We start from the raw sequence: 21,659 nt of genomic DNA, 5'->3' as shown, positions 1-21,659 counted from the left end.
ACAAGGATTTTTTAAAAGGTCTACTATGTGCGAAACATCCGGGATACCCCAAAAGAATGACTAGAAGCCAAAGAATCATAAAAATGAAATGTGAAAACAGAACAACACCAATTCTACTGTAGAAACACAAAAATCTTCTAAATTGTATGTGTGTATATCTGTGAATATGGTTTTGTATATATGCATATAATGCATATATATATATATTCATTTTAAGTTTTCATGTTTTGTTTTTACATTATACACATTTCCAGATCACACATAATCCATGAAACCTCTTTTGTAAGAAAATAAAACAATTAAACAAATTTAAGAATAGCATGATTCAAATCTGAAAGTGTAAGCATGCACTTGAGCATATATTGACTCACCTTGCATTTCTAGCAGTTATAAACAATTCTGAAAAAAACAAAACAAAACATTTCTATTTAATGCCCTGAGAAACACTTCTTAAAAATCCATATAATAAATTATTCATAATTTTTGATTTTTTGTTGCAAAAAGAAGTCCCAGAATGACCAATTAAAATCCCAGCCATCAAATCTATGCTTTTATGAATACTGGATTTTATGAATGAATAACCCCATGAATGTGATCCTAGAGTAATTTGGGCTAGATCAAAAACACTGTATTTTTTCAAGTAGGCAGCCAAGTAGAAATATTATCTTTGAATATCATGAAGACTATTTCTACAGTAGCTGTCATCCTTCTGGAGTACAAAGGTCTAAATCAATCATGAGGTGATCCAACTCAATTCTAAATTAGCTTTAGTGAGGAGAACCCCCAGGTATCTCAAAAAACATTCTGGTCTCATAGGTCACTACTGATCATTAGAATTAAGATAGTAACATACACATGTATATGGGTGCGTGCGTGTGTATGTATATATAATATACAAAATGTATGTGCTCTTATATTATAAATTAATATATAAGAATATATCAGAATTATATTAGTCCTACACATTAGATTATATAATATGGACTAATATTCATATTATCATAATATCAGCCCATATATTAGAATTACCTTAGTTCACATATATATTAGAATTATATTAATCTTCAAATAAATATTATATCTCTTTTAACTTTGGCAAAACTATTCACCTTTATTTATCTAATTGCTTTCCCCACAAGTGTAAGTTCATTGCTATTAAGAATTCCTGGTGAGGAAATATCTTTCAATAATGCAGACCAGTAATTTCTCTTTTACTACAATTTATAGTAACATAGAATTGCTTGGGAAAGTGAGAGTTAAAGATTCATAATCACACATTCATAAAGTTACTATAATGTCAGAAACTGATATTGAACCCAAGCTTTCCTAACTCCCTAGCTGCTCCTCTATCCACTACACCAAGTTAACTCTCACCTGTCATCTTGACCAGTCTGATCCAGTGTAAATTAATCCAATCCGATTTTTTATTAAATTATTACTACTATAGGAACATAGGGCAAAGATTTCAAGATGTCATATACATATGTGTGTACTTATATATAAATACATACATACATATATATATATATGTATGTGAATGTCAACAGGGACAGAGGGAGGGAAGGAAAGAGAGAGACAGAGAGAGATGGAGAGAGAGACAGAGAGAGACAGAGACAGAAAGACAGAGACAGAGAGAGAGACACAGAGAGAGAGAGGGAGGGAGAGAATGCATACATAGACATAAATAGCATTACAGTGACAAGTGGGAAAATTGAAGAGTACTAGAATTAGAAAACCTGGCTCAAATGCTACCTCAGATACTAAATATGTATTATTTTATGCAAGTGAGATCATCTGTGGGCCTCAGTTTCCTCCCCTGTAAGATAAGAGTGTTGAACTACCTAACCTATCAAGTTCTTTCAAGGTTTAATCTAAGATTTTATGACTTGTATGAAAGATATACTTTGTGAAACATAGATGACAATTCAGTTATTCAGTGATTTTCAATAAAATCTAAGGCAATGACATAAGAATATTCTAGAATATTTCAGATATTATAGGTACAAATCCAGAAACTAATCCAACCAATAATAAATCACAACTAATGATTAATATATATAATATATAATATAATATATAATGCTCTCAATATTTATAAGTTCCTTTCCTCATAATGACCTTGGGTTGGAGAATTTAAGAACACAAGTCAACTATTCCCTCCAAGAGTCAGCTTCCTCATCTGCAAAATGGGATGTCCATAATCTGTAATATGATGATAATATCTGTAATATGATAATATCTATGATGATACAAAACTGGGTTTCTAAGAGAGAGACCTTCCTTTGAATTTTAAATTCAGCATCCATTTCACTATACTGTCTTTTGCCAGATATTATGCAACAACTAAATCTCTCATCAATCACATTTTTCATAATTCTTTAATAACAATCAATACTTATTTTGATAGACAGCCATTTTAAGATTTACAATTTTCCCTCTGACAATGAACCTGTGAGATAGTTATTAATATCTCCATTTTACAGATGAAGAAATTGATTGTGCTGAAAAGAGATAAGTAATTTATCCAGGATCAAAAAAAAAAAAACTATTAAATGAAGCAGTAGAATTTAGGATCAGGTTTCAAGTTTCCAATGTGGACAGTTTTTTTGTTTTTTAATACAAAATCACACTGATTTTCCAACTAAAAAGGCAAAGCTTTCTTATACAGTAAGCATATTCCTCTACTCCCAACCCCCTCTACACCCTCACCACAAACCTCTGAATTGATCAGTATAAGGGCATGATATAGAGTTCAACATTTCAATGAGAATATCTATAGGTTGAGTGTGGGGTGTGAAGGGTTTTTACTGGGTTAACAATTAACTGAGTGGCGAGTCTAGCACAACAGTTTTCACATGATGGTTTATGACAATGATCCAAGAAATTCATGATAAAAATTCTTTAATGGCCACCTAAAATAACTGACAATTGTTTAATTCTGTTACAAATACACTTTTCCTTGTGACAATAAATGTGCATGATTGATGCAGTTAGTTTTTGAAGCACTTCAGGACTTGTACAATAATGCACACAATGTATAGTGATGACATCACACTTGAACTGCTTCTGACTAAGCTCAACATATTCTTGCAGCTTTTCAATCTATCAATCAGCTTGTTCTCAAACTCCTAAAAGTTTATTTCAGCATAAATAAATTCAAGAGGGCAGTCTAGAAGAGCATTCATATTTTCTTCTTCTTCTTTATATCAAGGTAACTTAATCCCTTTTGTCACTCGGAAATCATACCTTCATCATTAATTGTGTAATCATGTGATCAAGATAATTAAGAAATTTTCTAGTGCTGATGAAGAGCTGTTTGAAAACCATGCTTGCTGGGCATAAGACTTCTGTACCATATTTAAACCATCACGGATGACCACAAATACTCCGCAGAAACAAAATTTACATTGTCTCTGCTTTAATTAATAAGATTATTTTACAAATTATATTTACTTTCCTTTTGTTCACATTCTTCTATCTTGTTGATTTTCAAATGAATTGATTAGCAACTTTGGTCAGTTATTCAATTAAGAGTTTCTATGAGAATGCATCTGGGGTGCCAGTTTTCCAAAGGAAGAAAGTGTATCTAAAGAGATTATTTTTTCTTACAAAGGTCTGTCTGTCTGCCTATCTACTTATCTGTCTGTCTCTTACAAGTGAAGCAAAATGTGCAATTAAATGTAAATAATATTAATCACTTATTATAATGCATGTCATTAGTAGAAGAGTAAATATTTTTGGGATAATTTTATTGGCTATCCAATTGGATTCAAATTGGATAATTTTTCAAAAACCCACACACAGAACAAATTTCCAACAACATCCCCCATGCATTTGTGTTAGCAAGCATTTTTACTTGATTCTTCCTTTAAATAAAAAACATAGAAATAAAATTGATATGGAACCAGATTTACAGTTGTGTTTGCTGTTAAGTAGAATATTGAAAACCTTTGTTATTAAAAGTACAACATTAAAATTAAGTTTAAATATGATTACATGATGTTAAACATTTTCTGGGAATGTAATTTCATTTAAAATGATATTTATATCCAATAAAATTTGAAAAATAAAGAAATTTAATGAAGTTTTATGGCTAATAGTAAGCACATGAGATCCTGCTGGATTATTTCTTTTCTTACAAAATGTTATGCACATATGACATATTTCATAATTTTATATTTAGATGCTAAATGTAAGAGAAGGTTGATGGGAATCCATAACTATTAAGACTGATATAACAAACTGGGAAAACATCTTCACAGTTAAAGGTTCTGATAAAGGCCTCATTTCCAAAATATATAGAGAACTGACTCTAATTTATAAGAAACCAAGCCATTCTCCAAATGATAAATGGTCAAAGGATATGAACAGACAATTTTCAGATGATGAAATTGAAATCATTACCACTCATATGAAAGTGTTCCAAATCATTATTAATCAGAGAAATGCAAATTAAGACAACTCTGAGATACCACTACACACCTGTCAGATTGGCTAAGATGACAGGAAAAAATAATGATGATTGTTGGAGGGGATGCGGGAAAACTGGGACACTGATACATTGTTGGTGGAGCTGTGAACGAATCCAACCATTCTAGAGAGCAATCTGGAATTATGCCCAAAAAGTTATCAAACTGTGCATACCCTTTGATCTAGCAGTGTTTCTACTGGGTTTATACCCCAAGGAGATACTAAAGAAGGGAAAGGGACCAGTATGTACCAAAATGTTTGTAGCAGTCCTGTTTGTAGTGGCTAGAAGCTGGAAATTGAGTGGATGCCCATCAATTGGAGAATGGTTGGGTAAATTGTGGTATATGAATGTTATGGAATATTATTGTTCTGTAAGAAATGACCAGCAAGATGAATACAGAGAAGCTTGGAGAGAATTACATGAACTGATGCTAAGTGAAATGAGCAGAACCAAGAGATCATTATATACGTCAACAACGATACTGTATGAAGATGTAATCTGATGGAAGTGGATTTCTTTGACAAAGAGACCTAATTCAATTTCAATTGATCAATGATGGACAGAAGCAGCTACACCCAAAGAAAAAACACTGGGAAATGAATGTAAACTGTTTGCATTTTTGTTTTTCTTCCCGGGTTATTTCTACCTTCTGAATCCAATTCTCCCTGTGCAACAAGAAAACTGTTTGGATCTGCACATATACATTGTATCTAGGATATACTAGGACATATTCAACATATATAGGACTACTTGCCATCTAGGGGAGGGAGTGGAGGGTGGGAGGGAAAAATCGGAACAGAAGTGAGTGCAAGGGATAATGTTGTAAAAAAAAAAATTACCCTGGCATGGATTCTGTCAATAAAAAGTTACTGTAATAAAAAAAATCTGAAAACCTCAAAAAAAGAGACTGATATAAATCTTTATACATTATTTTTCAAATTAATCAATCAAGCACTTATCAATGTATGTACCAGGATCTAGTCCAGTTTAGCCCAATGGCTTTCTATATATTCATTTATCTCCTCACTAGTTGGGAGATGGAGAAGGGAAAAACAAAAAGGCCTTGACCTCCGTTTCCTTATCTGTAAAATGAGGGACTTGGATTCAATGACTTCAAGTGTCCCTTCCATTTCTAAATTTATGAGTTGTGAAAAGGAACATCCATTCATTTCTCCAACTACTATCACTTTTCTTCCTTTGTCTCTTCATTATTGATTCAGCATTTTCACATTTCCCTATTTCTGAAGACTTCTGTATCTTCTCCTCTAAAAATAATCATATCAAAGTTGAACAAATCCATGTGACTCAATTACATTCATTATTGGGATGGCCCTTCCTTTTCAAACTGCATGTGTGTCAGGCATGAAGGGAAAAGCTAATTGTCTTCAATGTCACGTTTCTCTTTGGGAAATGATTGGGAAATCCTAAACTATTCTTTAAAACATCAAGAAAAGATTAAGTTGTTTGGGTTCCCTTCTCAACCTCAAAGCTCTACCTTGCTGTTTCATCAGAAATCCAAGTTATGTCAAATCCATGAAATTAAATTTCTTCTCTAGATCTGTCTATGGCCCAAGTCATCCTTGCTGAATCCCTTTTGGGATTAGCCTGCCACAGCATTCTGCTTCATGGTGTCTTTCTCCTCACCCCTCCCTCATGCCTCATGGTGTCTTATTATTATAACTAACAATCTTTGAGGGTGCTAAATTTCTCTATGGATTTAGTCTGCCAGTCAATGGTGTACCCTGAACTCAGTGGATTCTTCCAAACTTCTTTCCTTGATAATCCTATTGTTCTTAAATTTATCATTCCAGGTGTCTATTGTATCTCTTCATTTTGTCTGTCACCTTTGATCTTAAATAAACCTAGCTTTTGTCAAAGACAAAAAAAAAAAAATTAAGTTGAATTCAACCAGACACATAATACTAAAATTCCTCTGGGTTATGTAACATTTTAATTAGTCACATCCTGTAAAACAGTAGAAGAGGATAAGAAACTAGGGAAGTAAAGAGGAAAGTAGGAAGGTCCCTTAGGGACAAAGGTGCTTAATTAGCAATTTTTATGTAATGCTTTTAACTTCAGTTGATGCAAGGAAAATTCATCCTGAATTCTTCTTGGCAATAAAAGAGAACCATTAATAATTAATCGTTATAATAAAAAATTAAAAAACTACTTAGTTATAATCAATATTGGTAGCTTGCTTTTTTAGAATTACTAGATACAAGATTGACTTTGAGGTCAGAAAGTCCTATTTCTGAACACAAATTGGCTATACACCCATGGAGTAATCACAATATTCTAGGAAACTTTCTAAGACAATTAAGATTCTTAAGCACTATATATTTTGTTGAATTGGTAAAGAGTATTTACTCATCAAGAGGATGAAATCAAAAGTCAGAGGGCAGGGGAAATGAACACTAGCCAATTCACTGGAAAGATAGGATCATTTTACTGGTGACTTTTAGCACAGTTTTAGCTACTACTGAACAACTAAAACCTGGAGTGATTTTAGTTTCCCAACCTACAGATTTTATTTCAGCAACCCAGAACAAAATTTCTAAGCTTAAATAAGATGTCAATACTAAATCCTCTTAGGGATTAATGGACCTTAAATTAAGAATTGCCACTATAAATCTATACTCCCACACTCAGTGCTTACTTTTGTTTATAAAAGGTGCAAAGGTCCTTTTCAGTGATATTATTATATAATGTGATAGAGGAGAAAGAACATTAGCTCAAGCCAGAATAGATTCTGATCATGATGCACAGTAACTGTGAAGAGACTGGACCAACTAGAGTTATAGATAGATAGATATAAAACAAATATAGGGCCATATATATATATATATATATAATATATAAATATATATATATATATCATATATAAATATTTTTATATAACACACACACACATATATAAAGAGTAAAATAAATGAAGAATGCCTATTGCCCATAGTGTGACATACACTTGAAAGGGCAGTCCACTGAGATAATCCATTAGTATATCTAGCTCAAGCAAGCACAAAACTTGGATGAAAATATAAACTCCTTAAGCAAAAGGATTGTTTCATTCATTTCATTTGTATCCCCAGAACCTATCACAGAACTTGGAATACAGCAGGCATTTGATGAATGTTTGTTGACTGATTAACTGATGAGAAACTAAAGCCTAGAATCAAACATTAGACTAGATATAGATTTTAGATAATTACACAACATTTCTGACAATCTTATATGACTCCCTAACACAAAAGATCTATTTCAACAGCAATAATCTGGTGGTATGTGATATCTATGAAGCAAAATAAAGCAAAAAGGGAACATGCTGAAAAACTGTATAGGGCTAGTGTTGATTCCCAAATAAATTTCATCACCATTATTTTCTAGATGATGTTATATGCCTGAGAATATGGTAACTTCAATCTCAGAAGAATCAACATTTCAGATGATCCCGAAGACAATGGAAAGGACATAATAGATGAAGTAGGATTCAATGCACTGTCAAAAATGACTTGAGAAGTCATAAAGGACATGTATTGAGTTAATTAGTTAATGCACAATAATAGTAAAAGGAAGAATAACATCTGGCATTTATATAGCACTTCCAGGCACAAAGGAGGTAGAAAGGTCATCTAGACCAGGCAACATCTTCATTTTGCATCTGGATAAATTGAGACCCAGAGAGTTTAAGGTATTTATTTAGATTCCAGAGAAAATTAGTGTTTGAAGCAGGATTTGAAACTAAATCTCAAGTCAACAAACATTAAAATATTTGCTATGTAAAAGTCTCCGCAGTAGATATTTGACATATGAAGTCTGATTATGAGATTTCTTGGAATTTTCATTTTGAGATTTCTTTAAGATAGATTCTAATTTTATTCAGCCTTCTTGTTTTAAAACTATCTTGACATATTTCCTTCACAATTTCTTGAAATATGACATCCAGGTTCTATGCACAGGATGGAAGATTGGTCATGGCTTTAGTCCAGTGAATCTTAAATTATTTATCCTCGATGTTTTCCATGGCAGTTTTTTTTTATATATAAAACACCTTTTAAAAAAATGAATATAAAACACCTTACTTTTTACTATTTTTTTCAAACTTTTGGAAATTTTGGAAAATTTGGAAAAAAAATTAATATTTCTTCCTGTCTTGGAGTTAACTTCTGGTTTCTTTCTAATTTTCAGGAAGTCCTCTTCTGGTGTTGTGTCTTAGGCATCCCTAGCTTCATAATAGTTCTCCCCACCCCACCCCCTTCTTCTCCTTAATGAGTTGCCTTAGGCAAAATTGTATTGCTGGTGTAACTGAGGAATCTGGAGGTGAAATCCACCATCCCAGACTTGTGGAAGGTCCTATTTTATTCTATTGGCAATGTAAAGAGGAGGGAAGCTGTGTTTCTCAACAATGCTGCCCTAATCAGGAGCTCTATTACTAAGAACCAGCCCCTGCTACCCACACTTGCCTGTAGGTTAGATTTGTGATTTTTCTCTTTTGATTTCCCAATCACTACTTAGTTTTGTGTTTTTCCTAGACCATTACTGCAGTAATTGTGTGACAATCTAGATGCATTTCTTCCTCCCATTCTTCTGTCATATTTGTTCCTTCCAACTACCTCATTTTACAGAAGAGGAAACTGAAGCCCAGAGTGATTAAATGTGATATTCTCCTAATTCTCTAATAATTATATAAACTTTGCATATGTCATCTCTTTAAAAAAAACTTCACAGAAACCCTATGATGTAGGTGTTAATTTCATACCCATTTAATAGATTAGGAAACTAAGATCAAGATTAGCTGCTCAAGGTCAATACAACTAGCAATTATCTGAAATTTGAAATTAGATTTTCCTGACTCTAAATAGAGCACTCTATTAAACTAAACTATTTCATAAATAAGTGACTTGCTCAAGGTCATACAAGTTCTAAGTATCTAGGCCTGGATTCAAACTAGGTCTTTTAACTCAACCAATGCAGCATGATTGTGGATTCCCACTTACTAAAACTTCAAGTTAAGTGTGAATTATCACGCAGAGGTCCTCAAATTTTTAAATAGGGGGCCAGTTCACTGTCCCTCAGACTGTTGGAGGGCCGGACTATAGTAAAAACAAAAACTTTGTTTTGTGGGCCTTTAAATAAAGAACTTCATAGCCCTGGGTGAGGGGGATAATCATCCTCAGCTGCAGCTGGCCTTAGTTTGAGGACCCCTGAATGGAAACTTCTTAAGGGCAGAGACAGTTTTTCTCTTTGTCCTCTCATTTCTTAGCGCTTAGAAAAATGTCTAAAAGTTTTTGTCCAATTGAATTGATGTTGTGGAAAATAATTTGAAACAGTTAAGAACTGAAATACATAGTTTCTGAGTTTCCTTTCAACTCTGAGATCCTTTGTCCCTGGGTTTCCTGTTATGTGTAAAGATTTCATATGTGAATGAATTTCTTGTTCCTCAATTACTCTGAAATCCTGAAATGTAAATAAAGCATTCTAGGCAAAAAATATTATTGAGGATAAAAATCCAACATTTTTTTGAAAATGAAAAAGAAAATAACCAAAAAGTCTTTCAAAATGGATCTATTACTAACATTTTAATTTTAAAAGTCAAATATTTAAAATAATATTATTGGAATTGATACTAATATAAAACTGAAGAGAAGAATATGTATAAATTAAGGATTTCAAATACTTCTATGAATATGCTTCATCTTCAAAGTATTATGTAAAAAGCTACATTTTAAAGGTAGAAACAGTAAATAGAAAAGCCAGAAAAAAAATTAATCTATACTTCAATTCAACAAGCATACAGTAAGCATCTACTTTTTTTTGTGAGATGGAGTCCTTTGAAAGTCTGCTGAAATTTATGTATCCTTATCAGAATAAGGATCTTTAAAACATTAAATAAAATACACAGAATTATAATGGAAGGTAATTATACTGAAATTATAGGTTATCAAAATATTTTTTTAAATTCAAGAACTACAAGTTAAGAACTTGTAAAAAACAGAATTTTCCAGAACCCGAAATGTACCCCCACGAGGGAGTGATGATATGAAAGATTCTAAAGGGAGGGACATCATGGGGCATGAAGCAGTAGCCAAACTCATTGGATATTTTTTAGTCCAATTCCCCATAAGTACACTCCCTTTTCCCAGAAAAAAAAAAAGTTCAAATTAGAGTCAATAAAAAATGAGATCAACATGGAACATTCACTCCCACTGATCTCAGAGGAGAACTTGGTTACTAAGTAGAAGGATGGGCCCAAGAAAAAAGTAAAAAGACCTCCTTTTAGAAGCAGGGGTGGGTATTTATCACCAGACACAACTTGCAGCAGTTGGGATGAGAATTGATGTCATTTCTTATAGACAAGAGAGTCAAGGAAGATTCAGGTTACTTGGGTCCTACTACTTCTTAAATCTATCGAGTCTTCTCCCTTTTTACTAAAATACTATGTCTCCCATACTTCTGTGCATTATATGTATTTCTCACTCCAGAGTAGAAAGGAGTTAATGAAGGGATAGTCACTGGACAATACCTAAACATGCCCAAATAAAGGTTTAAAGATTTAGGGGGCCACATGGTACCTCTTAACCTCTGGGAAGCAGCATAGTATATAATACAAAGAGTGTTGGACTTAAGAATTAAAAGACCTTGTTTCATATGCTGGCTCTGGAATTTACTACTGTGTGACAAATTAACATTTTCTGTGCTTCTATCTTCAAATATAAAATGAAGGAATTTGGTGAAATTTTGAAAGCCTTTTCCATTTCTAATTCTATGATTATATTACAGTGAATGTGGTATGATTATTAAAACATTTTATGTTTTACATAAAAAACATATAGAGACATACATATGTATATATATGAGTGAATGTGTGTATATATGTGTATATAGTATATATTTGAATTGTTGTAAAAGATATAACAGTACTAATAAAATACGAATTTTATTTGAATGAATATAAGCTAAGAAAATTATCTACATGTTTCCCAAAATGTGGATCATTTATTTATTTTGTGAATAAACAGTATCATAGTATGAAATTTTGAAATAATTTCTGCATTATGTATAAGATTCTCTGTCAGGCATTATTAATAATATAAAAATAGCATTGTCCCTAATCTCAACCAATTTATAAATGAGTAAATGGCAAATCACTGAGTAAAAGCAAGAGATTATAGAAATAATAATAATAATAATGATTTTTGTGTCTCTTTTCAGTACTATTAATATCGAGATTATTTTTGACTTAGTGCAAAAAATTCCATTATGACACAATGGAGATAATATAAGGCAAAATTAATTTCTTGGAATGAGATGGGTTATTAGTAATACTTATTTTTAGCTTATTTTTTTAAAAAAATTGAAGCTGTCTGTCCATATATTTCTTTAAATAGAATTACCTATTTTTATGTCATTTCAAAGTGTCATAAAAGTATTCTTTATATAGTAGATCTTCAATAAACACTTTGGATGAATAGATGAACAACAAAGCACTTATTAAACACTTGCTATGTGCAAAGCATTGTGCAAGATGGATGAATAACCTTCTCAGTAGCAGACTATTACAGTCAATATGCATTTATAAATTAGAATTCAAAGGAGAAAATAAAAGTCATACTTGGCCCAATAACGCTGAATCTGATCTATTTTCATTACAAATAGAACCATTCAATTGCGTCATTCATAATAATATGAAAGATGATCTAATTAGAAAGTATTAGATTTAAAAAAAAAAAAAAAAGACTAATGCTTAACTGTCCTTAGTACATTTTGGATCCATTAATCTTTTTCTTGGGCATTCTGGATTTTTTTATTAATTTAGTTAAGTGATAGCTGAACAAAAATTAAAAAAAAAATTTAAACATTATCAAAACAACTACTTCCATAGGCAAAGAAGAGAAACTATTGCTATGAAAACTGCCAGTTTTAACTAATTTACTTTAAAGGTAATAAGGAGAAAATAGTTTTTATGTAAATGAGAGTTATTGCGATAGTCATATTAATCAAACTTGAAAAATCATAATGACCAAAAGAAATGACTCCTTATATCCCTCCCCTATCACCCACCATTTCCCAATGAATTTTTCTCATTAGGAATATGGCAGTATTAAGAGCAGATTCACCTTCTTTAATTCTTTTTAAACAAATATCCAAATTACTTCAAACTTTCCAGATATCTTATTAGATGAATGACTATGGGATGGTCGGAGATAACTAAGAGGTAAATATGATTTTTATACAGTCAATAGATCTAATTTCTTCATATATAATAATTTCTTATAAAGCAGAAGGCATTCTTTCAGATTTAAGTGCATCATTTTTGCAGTTTTGTAAAACATGTAAGACTTCAAGTAACTCCTTTTCATATGAAGATATCAGGAAAGTATCCGAACTAACAAAAGAAAATGAATTTGTTTCAGAAACTTTTTCTTATCAATACATTTACAGTAAAGATTATGAGTCTTAAAACAGGGAGGCTCTGAACCCCAGAGATGTTTGGTGATTACTGGACAAAAAAAGTCATTGCCTAGTTATAGTCTAGCATGAAGAGATAAAAGTTTGGGAAATTTGCTGTATATTAAGAATGTTATGATGAGGTCTCTCACCTGTACTAGGAAATATAATTGGGGGTAAAATGTTATATTCTTGGGATTATAGCTCCACATTGACTAGTGGAAGTATGACCAATAGTGTAATCAGAATGATTATATATAGATAGGTAAATATGCACATACATGTCTTCTTTATACTTTTCATGTTTACATATATATTCATAAATATACAGATATATGTACACATAGCTACCTAGGTAGCTATGTGTACATATATCTGTATATATACATACATGTATATACATACATACTATGTATATATATATACATAGAGAGAGAGAGAGAGAGAGAGAGAGAGAAGATAAATAAGAGACAAAGTGATGGGAGTGTTACTAATTGCTGAGGGAATTAGGAAAGGACTTATTTTCTCTCTTCAAACATAATTCCCCTTTGGTAAATTGATGAAATTTTTGTTCCACTTGGCCCTAGAGGACAGATATGAGAGCAACAGGTTGAAATTTGAGGTAGACAGATTTCATCTCTATATAAAGAACTTCCTAATAAAAACGAATGCTAATTCAGTAAAATATGTATCCACACATATATTCACATATATACATACACACATACATACATGATTAAGATGATTTTTATTCCAATTTCCCACTCATTTTAAGTGAATGGTTAACTTCTGTTTCATCTGTGATGATAGAAGCAAATAATATGGTCAACTTCTGGTTTATCTGTGTTAATAGAGGTGGATAATATGGTCAGTTTTTGGTTTATCTATGATGATAGAGTCAGATAATCCAGGACTTGACTATACAGTGACTATACAGTTAAAATTATTTCAAATAGAAATATAAATGAAAGTCTTATCTTCTTCCATCCATAAAGATATGTGAAGAAAAAATCTGTAAATTTTTCATGTTTCCTTTATTTGTGAATATTTGGATGTTTGGCAAGTAGTTCATTTGAAATCTCTTTTTACAATGGAATATTTTTCATGTCTTCATACATTTCATTGAAAAGTTTTGTCTTTTTTGAGGACATTATATTGGTACCATGTTTAATCTCCTGAATTAAACTAAATTAAACTAGCATAGAATTTATTTATGTAGATGTCTTTGGGTGTATCAGTTTATTTATAGAATCACAAGTGTGCAAAGTAGAGCTGAAGTCTTATGTTTCATCCTTTGGCTTCCAGTCAGAGGTCTCCAGTTTAAATCTTTTTGGAAAGATTATTATTTACCCTAAAGAGGAACATTTTAGTTCAAAATAAAGCTACCTTGGGTGTGGCAAAACAGAAAAAGAGGATTCTTTTGAGCAAAAGACTTTAAATCCCTCAAAGGAAATAACCATTTAATAGTGGTTATACAAATAACAACTGCAGGTGTCAGATGGACACCATGGGCTTGTGGAACATAACCAGCCCATAATCTCTGCATGCTTAGAAGAGAAAAAATTGCATTCATGACTCCACTTGTAAAAATACTGTAAAGTAGATGCAGCTTGTATTTAATTCCCTTCAAGCCCCTAGCATTTGTTTTTAAATTTTTAATAGCCTTTTATTTACAGGTTATATGTATGAGTAACTTTACAGCATTGACATTTGCCAAACCTCTTGTTCCAATTTTTCCCCCTCCTTCCCCTCACCCCACCCCCAGATGGCAGGATGACCAATAGATGTTAAATATATTAAAATATAAATTAGATACACAATAAGTATACATGACCAAACCGTTATTTTGCTGTACAAAAAGAATCGGACTCTGAAATATTGTACAATTAGCCTGTGAAGGAAATCAAAAATGCAGGTGAGCAAAAATATAGGGATTGGGAATTCAATGTAATGGTTTTTAGTCATCTCCCAGAGTTCTTTCACTGAAGCCCCTAGCATCTTATCACCGGGTACTTAGTATTTTTTTTTCTATTTTTGGTTGTCTATTGTCTTGCTCAAATATTTGACTATATCTCCCCTTTTCCACTCTATAAGATTTCCATAAAATATCCCAACCCTTCAGTGGTTTTGAAGTTCTCAGAAGAAGAAAACTGAATAATTCATACTGAAGTATGAATGACTGAAATTACCTACTGTGGCAAATTTCTTAAAACTTCCATTTTAAAGGAAAGCACTAACTAACACATTGAAATGAATGGCAGTTTTTCCCAAAATATTTGTGAAAAAGGAGGAACATCTTATTGAACTAAAGTGTATGAATTTATTTCATCTTCAGAAAAATATAAAATCACAATATGGGCAGGTTGGCTAGAATTTTACTGTAGTGGCCCTGACCTAGAAGATGATTCAGAAAAAAAAATAGAGTGATCAAATGTCAAATTGTGTCAAAATGTGAAAGATCAAGAAAGATGAATACTCAGAAAGGGTCATTAGATTTGTCAAGTAAGAGACCTTTGGAAACAATTGTTATCAGTTGAGTGGTAAGGTCAGAAACAGATTGCAGAGGGTTTCGAATCTAGTGAGAAAAGAGGAAATGAAGACAACAGCTTTAGATGCCTTTCCCTGTGAATTTAGACAAAGAAGAAAAATATAGGATCTTCTTACAAAGTGCAGATGAGCTACACAAGATCTGACTAGTGCAAAATCTGAAAAAATAAAATCCTTTGTCCCACATAATTTTATCAAATGGCTTGGTGAATTTATTGATCAGAGGTCCTTAGATGAATCTCTAATATAAAATAAGAAAATTGGACTAAGTGGTCTAAAGTTCAGTAAGCCTCAAGTTCCCTAAATATGTTGGATTTTCTCACTCAGGTAATAGAAAAGAAACTTTTAATGCAAAATTGCATAATTTTATTTCATATTTATACAGCTAATATCAAATCTATTAGAAGCAGAGTATTTATTTTTTAACTTAAAAATACTATTTACCTGTTTTTGACATTTTTCTTTTTTTAATTTTGAATTCCAGATCCTCTCCCTCCTTCCCATTCCCTCCTCCAAACATTGAGAAGACAAGCAACATATTAATTATGAATATGAGGTCATGTAAAACATTTCCATATTAGCCATATTTCAAAACAAAAAACAAAGTGTGAGAAAATCATATTTCGATTTGCACTCAGAGTCCATCAGTACTCTCTCTGGAGATGGACAAACAATAATTTTCTAAAAATCATTAATAAGGCCTGCCAAACTAACTTTATTTACTCTTTCTTTACTTTCTTGATAGAGTTATTAAACTGAGAGATCAGAGGAATGCCATACATATAATTGACTCAAATGTAGCAAAGCCTTTGAAAAAATTTTCATGCCATTCTTGTGATAGAGATGGAAAAATGTTCACTTCCTTGATTCAAAGAGTAGTCATTAATGGTTTAATATCAGTTTTCAAGAAGGTCTTCAAGTTGGTTACCAAAACCAAGGATTATAGAGTTTGGATACTGTTAACTCTAATCCCAAATCCTTTACAATCACAAAGACTTTGTAGGACTTTTTAGTAGATAGAGAATCCTTGGGCTCAACCAGTGATGTTTAACCTAAGGCCATTGACCTTTTTTTTATAATTATATTTCAAAATAATTGGTTTCCTTGTATGATGATAAACAAGTAAGAGACTCTACCAGACTAGTCCATTAATAGACATTCTGAGGAGCATTTGTTTTGGAGGGTTTGAGTGACATAAAGAAAGAGTCATTCTCTCAGATTTGAAGGAAGATGAGGTTTGAATCAGAAAGGAAGAAGATTAAAAAATTGGATATGTGGCAAAGGAATAAAATGGAGATGAATAGCCATTGTTATGAATTCCAGTCACCAGCTTTTATTTCTTTTGCTTTCATAGAGTGCAGAGTGCCTCTGTATATAAATCTCATTATATTTAACATCCTGTTTGATTGTTTGCTTGTATATATTTAGTATATAATAAGGTTAAAAAGTTACATGGCTATTAATTTTTTATTTTTGTTTATAGTTTGAGCTTAAGAGATAAAAAACTAACCCAGGGAAGAATTCCCTTGTTTATTCTAGGGGATATCAGAGAAAGGGTCTTGTTTTTTTTTCTTCCATTTTTAGATACCATTAAATAATAACTTTATACTTGGATAGAGAAAATTTATGAGACAAGGCAGCAGCAGACAGAGAGGGAGTAATTGGTTTTTGTCTTAGTGCACTAATAGCTCAACATGACACAACCATACCTCATGTTTATTAAATTTGTAAATGACAAATTTAATAGGGATTGCTACATAACACAAAAGCCATTTGATGAGAATTTAAATTCAAAAACATCTTCTGAGGCTAGAATGATGGACTGATGGAATAAATCAAGAAGACAAAACTTGATAGCCATAAATGCCAAAATCAGTGGTTAGATAAAAAAAAAAAATAAAAGTAAAACCACCTTCTCAAATTTTGAATGAGAGAGACAAACCAAAGCCAGAAACAGTTAGTGGACTCAATATAATTCAACTGCTAAAAAAAAAAAAAAAGCTTATGCTTCCTTAGTCTTTAATTTTCTCTTGACCTTTTGTTTTTCCATATGAACTTTGTTGTTATTTTTTCTAGGTCATCAAAATAGTTTTTGGGAAGTCTGATTGGTATAGCGCTAAATAAATAGATTAGTTTAGGTAGTATTGTCATCTTTATTATATTTGCTCGCTCTATCCAAGAGCATTTAATATTTTTCCAGTTAGTTAGATCAGACTTAATTTGTGTGGAAAGTGTTTTGTAGTTTTTCTCATAAAGTTTCTGATTTTCCCTTGGCAGATAGATTCCTAAATATTTTATACTATCAGTAGTTACTTTAAATGGGATTTCTCTTTGTAACTCTGACTGTTGGATTTTGTTAGTGATATATAAGAATGCTGATGACTTATGTGGGTTTATTTTATAACCAGCAACTTTGCTAAAATTGTGGATTATTTCTAATAACTTTTTAGTAGAATCTCTGGGGTTCTCCAAGTATAGCATCATATCAGGCAAAGAGTGATAATTTGGCTTCCTCATTGCCTATTCTTATTCCTTTAATCTCTTTCTCAGCTCTTATTGCTATAGCTAGCGTTTCTAATACAATATTAAATAGTAACGGTGATAGTGGGCAACCTTGTTTCACTCCAGATCTTATTGGGAATGGTTGCAGTTTGTCTCCATTACATATGATGCTTACTGATGGTTTTAAATAGATGCTGCTGATTATTTTAAGGAAAAGTCCATTTATTCCTATACTCTCAAGTGTTTTTAATAGGAATGGATGTTGGATTTTATCAAATGCTTTTTCTGCATCTATTGAGATGATCATATGGTTTTTGTTAATTTGGTTATTAACATGGCCAATTATATTGATAGTTTTCCTAATATTGAACCAGCCCTGCATTCCTGGTATAAATCCTACTTGATCATAGTGTATTATCTTGGAGATGATTTTCTGTAGTCTTTTTGCTAATATCTTATTTAAGATTTTAGCATCAATATTCATTAGGGAGATTGGTCTATAATTTTCTTTCTCTGTTTTCAGCCTACCTGGTTTAGGTATCAGTACCATGTCTGTGTCATAGAAGGAATTTGGTAGGACTCCTTCATTCCCTATTTTATCAAATAATTTATATAGCATTGGGGCCAATTGTTCTTTAAATGTTTGGTAAAATTCACATGTAAATCCATCTGGTCCTGGGGATTTTTTCTTAGGGAGTTGTTTAATTGCCTGTTCTATTTCTTTTTCTGAAATGGGACTATTCAAGCAATTTACTTCCTCCTCTGTTAGTCTGGGAAGTCTATATTTTTGGAGGTAGTCATCCATTTCACTTAGGTTATCAAATTTATTGGCATAAAGTTGAGCAAAATAACTCCTTATTATTTCTCTAATTTCCTCTTCATTGGTGGAAAGTTCTCCCTTTTCATTTTTAAGACTACTAATTTCATTTTCCTCCCTCCTTTTTCTAATCAGATTTACCAAAGGCTTATCTATTTTATTGGCTTTTTCATAGAACCAACTCTTAGTTTTATTAATTAGTTCAATAGTTTTTTTACTTTCAATATTTTTAATTTCTCCTTTTAATTTTAGAATTTCCAATTTAGTATTTGATTGGGGGTTTTTAATTTGGTCTTTTTTTAGTTTTTTTAGTTGCAAGCCCAATTCATTAATCTTTTCTTTCTCTGTTTTATTCAAGTAAGCCTCTAAGGATATAAAATTCCCTCTTATTACCGCTTTGGCTGCATCCCACAAATTTTGGTATGATGTCTCATCATTGTCATTATCTTGAGTGAAATTATTAATTGTATCTATAATTTGCTGCTTCACCCAATCATTCTTTAAGATGAGATTGTTTAGTTTCCAATTACTTTTTGGTCTATTTCCCCCTAACTTTTTGTTGAATGTAGTTTTTATTGCATCATGATCTGAAAAGAAAGCATTTACTATTTCTGCTTTCTTGCATTTAATTTTGAGGTCTTTATGTCCTAATATATGGTCAATTTTTGAATAGGTTCCATGAACTGCTGAGAAGAAAGTATATTCCCTTCTATCTCCATTCAATTTTCTCCAAAGATCCAACATACCTAATTTTTCTAATATTCTATTTACTTCTTTAATTTCTTTCTTATTTGTTTTGTGGTTTGATTTGTCTAATTCTGAGAGTGCAAGGTTGAGATCTCCTACTATTACAGTTTTGTTGTCTATTTCTTCTTGCAACTCTCTTAACTTCTCCTTTAGGAAGTTGAGTGCCATACCACTTGGTGCATATATGTTTAATATTGATATTGCTTCGTTGTTTATGCTACCCTTTAGCAGGATGTAGTTTCCTTCCTTATCTCTTTTAATTAGATCAATTTTTACTTTTGCTTGATCTGAGATAAGGATGGCTACCCCTGCTTTTTTGACTTCACCTGAAGCATAATAGATTTTGCTCCAGCCTTTTACCTTTACTCTATATGTATCCCCCTGCTTTAAATGTGTTTCTTGTAAACAACATATTGTAGGGTTCTGACTTTTGATCCAGTCTGCTATCTGCCTCCTCTTTATGGGGGAGTTCATCCCATTCACATTTATGGTTAGAATTACTAAATCTGTATTTCCTGCCATCCTAATAACCCCAGATTGTGCTTTACTTATTCTTGCCTCCCCCAACCCTCTTTCCCCCTTTTAAACTTATGTACCCCTCTTGTATCACGATACTTATCCTCTTTATAATCCCTCCCTCCCCCCCTTTGAGTCTTTCCCCCTTCCTTCCCTTATTACTCTTTTTCTTTTCCCTTTTCCTCTCCCCCGTTTTTAATGAGGCGAGAGAGAATTTTCTCTAAAACAAATGTCAATTATTTTTTCTTTGAGCCAACTCTGATGAGAGTAAGATTCACACAATGTTCCTCCCCCTCTCTAAATTCCCTCAGATATGATAAGTTTCCTTAGCCTCTTTGTGGGATGTGGTTTCCCTCTTTTTATCCCTCCTTCCCACCTTATTCTGCCATCATCCCTTTTCCATATCTACTTCCCTTTTTTATGTTATATCAGTACAATCAAATTATACATGTATTCTTTTTGTATATCCACAACAGAAATACAATTCTCAAGAGTTATTTTTACCTTTTCTGCATCTCTTGAGTTCTATTCTTGGAGATCAAATTTTTTGTTTAGTTCTGGTTTTTTCTTCAGAAACAAATGCAATTGCTCCGTTTCATTAAATGTCCATCTTCTTCCATGGGAAAAAATGCTCAGCTTAGCTGGGTAGTTTATTCTTGGCTGCATTCCACGTTCTTTTGCCTTTCGGAATATCAAATTCCAGGCCCTTCGATCCTTTAATGTTGAGGCAGCCAGATCTTGTGTAACCCTTATTGTGGCACCTTGGTATTTGAACTGTTTCTTCCTGGATGCTTGTAGAATTTTTTTCTTTAATCTGAAAATTCTGAAGTTTGGCCACAATATTCCTCGGAGTCTTTATTTTAGGGTCTTTTTCAGAAGGTGTTCGATGGATTCTTTCCACGTCTATTTTACCTTCCGGTTCTATTACTTCTGGGCAGTTCTCTTTAATAATTTCCTGTAAAATAGTATCTAGGCTATTTTTTTCATCATATTTTTCGGGTAGTCCGATGATCCTTAGGTTTTCTCTCCTTGATCTATTTTCCAGGTCCGTTGCTTTTTCAAGTAAATATTTGACATTTTTTTCCAATCTTTCATTTTTTTGGTTTTGATTGACTGATTCTTCCTGTCTCAATGAGTCAGTCATTTCTATTTGTTCAGTTCTGATTTTTAGCGTGTTATTTTCTTCATTAGCTTTTTTTACTTCTTTTTGTATATGTCCGATTGAGTTTTTAAATGAGTCATTTTGCTCTATGGAATTTTTTTCCATTTCACTAATTTTTTTTTTTTTTAGTGAGTTATTTTCTTTCTCCAATTCACAAATTCTGTTTCCCTGCACTTCTTGGGAGTTTTTTACCTTTTCCAGTTCACATTTCAGGAAGTTGTTTTCTTTTTCCACTTTGTCAAATTTTTCTTTTAGTGAGTTATATGTCTTTTCTGTATTCTCTTGCATAGCTACTCTTTCCTTTCCCCATTTTTCTTCTAGTTCTCTTTTAAGGTTTTTAATAATCTCTTCTAGGAGAGCCTTTTGTATTGGAGACCACCAATTGTCTGGAGACTGTCTGATATTTGTCTCTTCAGGGTTGAAAAGCTGTTCTCTTTCTGAGTAGAAACTAT

The 21,659-nt window shown here is 32.1% G+C and overlaps 1 protein-coding gene across 4 annotated transcripts in view; it reads right to left on the bottom strand.

Annotated features, from left to right (window-relative positions):
- LOC111720078 (phospholipid scramblase 4-like) overlaps positions 1–21,659 on the bottom strand; it is a 55,824-nt gene that overhangs the window by 22,551 nt on the left and 11,614 nt on the right. For all 4 annotated transcript variants that reach the window (XM_031957803.1, XM_031957806.1, XM_031957804.1 and 1 more), the window contains exon 2: positions 372–399. In XM_031957803.1, coding sequence (XP_031813663.1) covers positions 372–378 — 7 coding nt within the window. In that variant the 5' untranslated portion in view covers positions 379–399. The remainder of the gene's footprint in view (positions 1–371; positions 400–21,659) is intronic.

Source organism: Sarcophilus harrisii, chromosome 3, assembly GCF_902635505.1.
Source record: "Sarcophilus harrisii chromosome 3, mSarHar1.11, whole genome shotgun sequence".
In the NCBI taxonomy this organism is placed as follows: Eukaryota; Metazoa; Chordata; class Mammalia; order Dasyuromorphia; family Dasyuridae; genus Sarcophilus; species Sarcophilus harrisii.
Note: the sequence above shows the minus strand (reverse complement) of the source record. Positions and strands in the feature narration are given on the sequence as shown.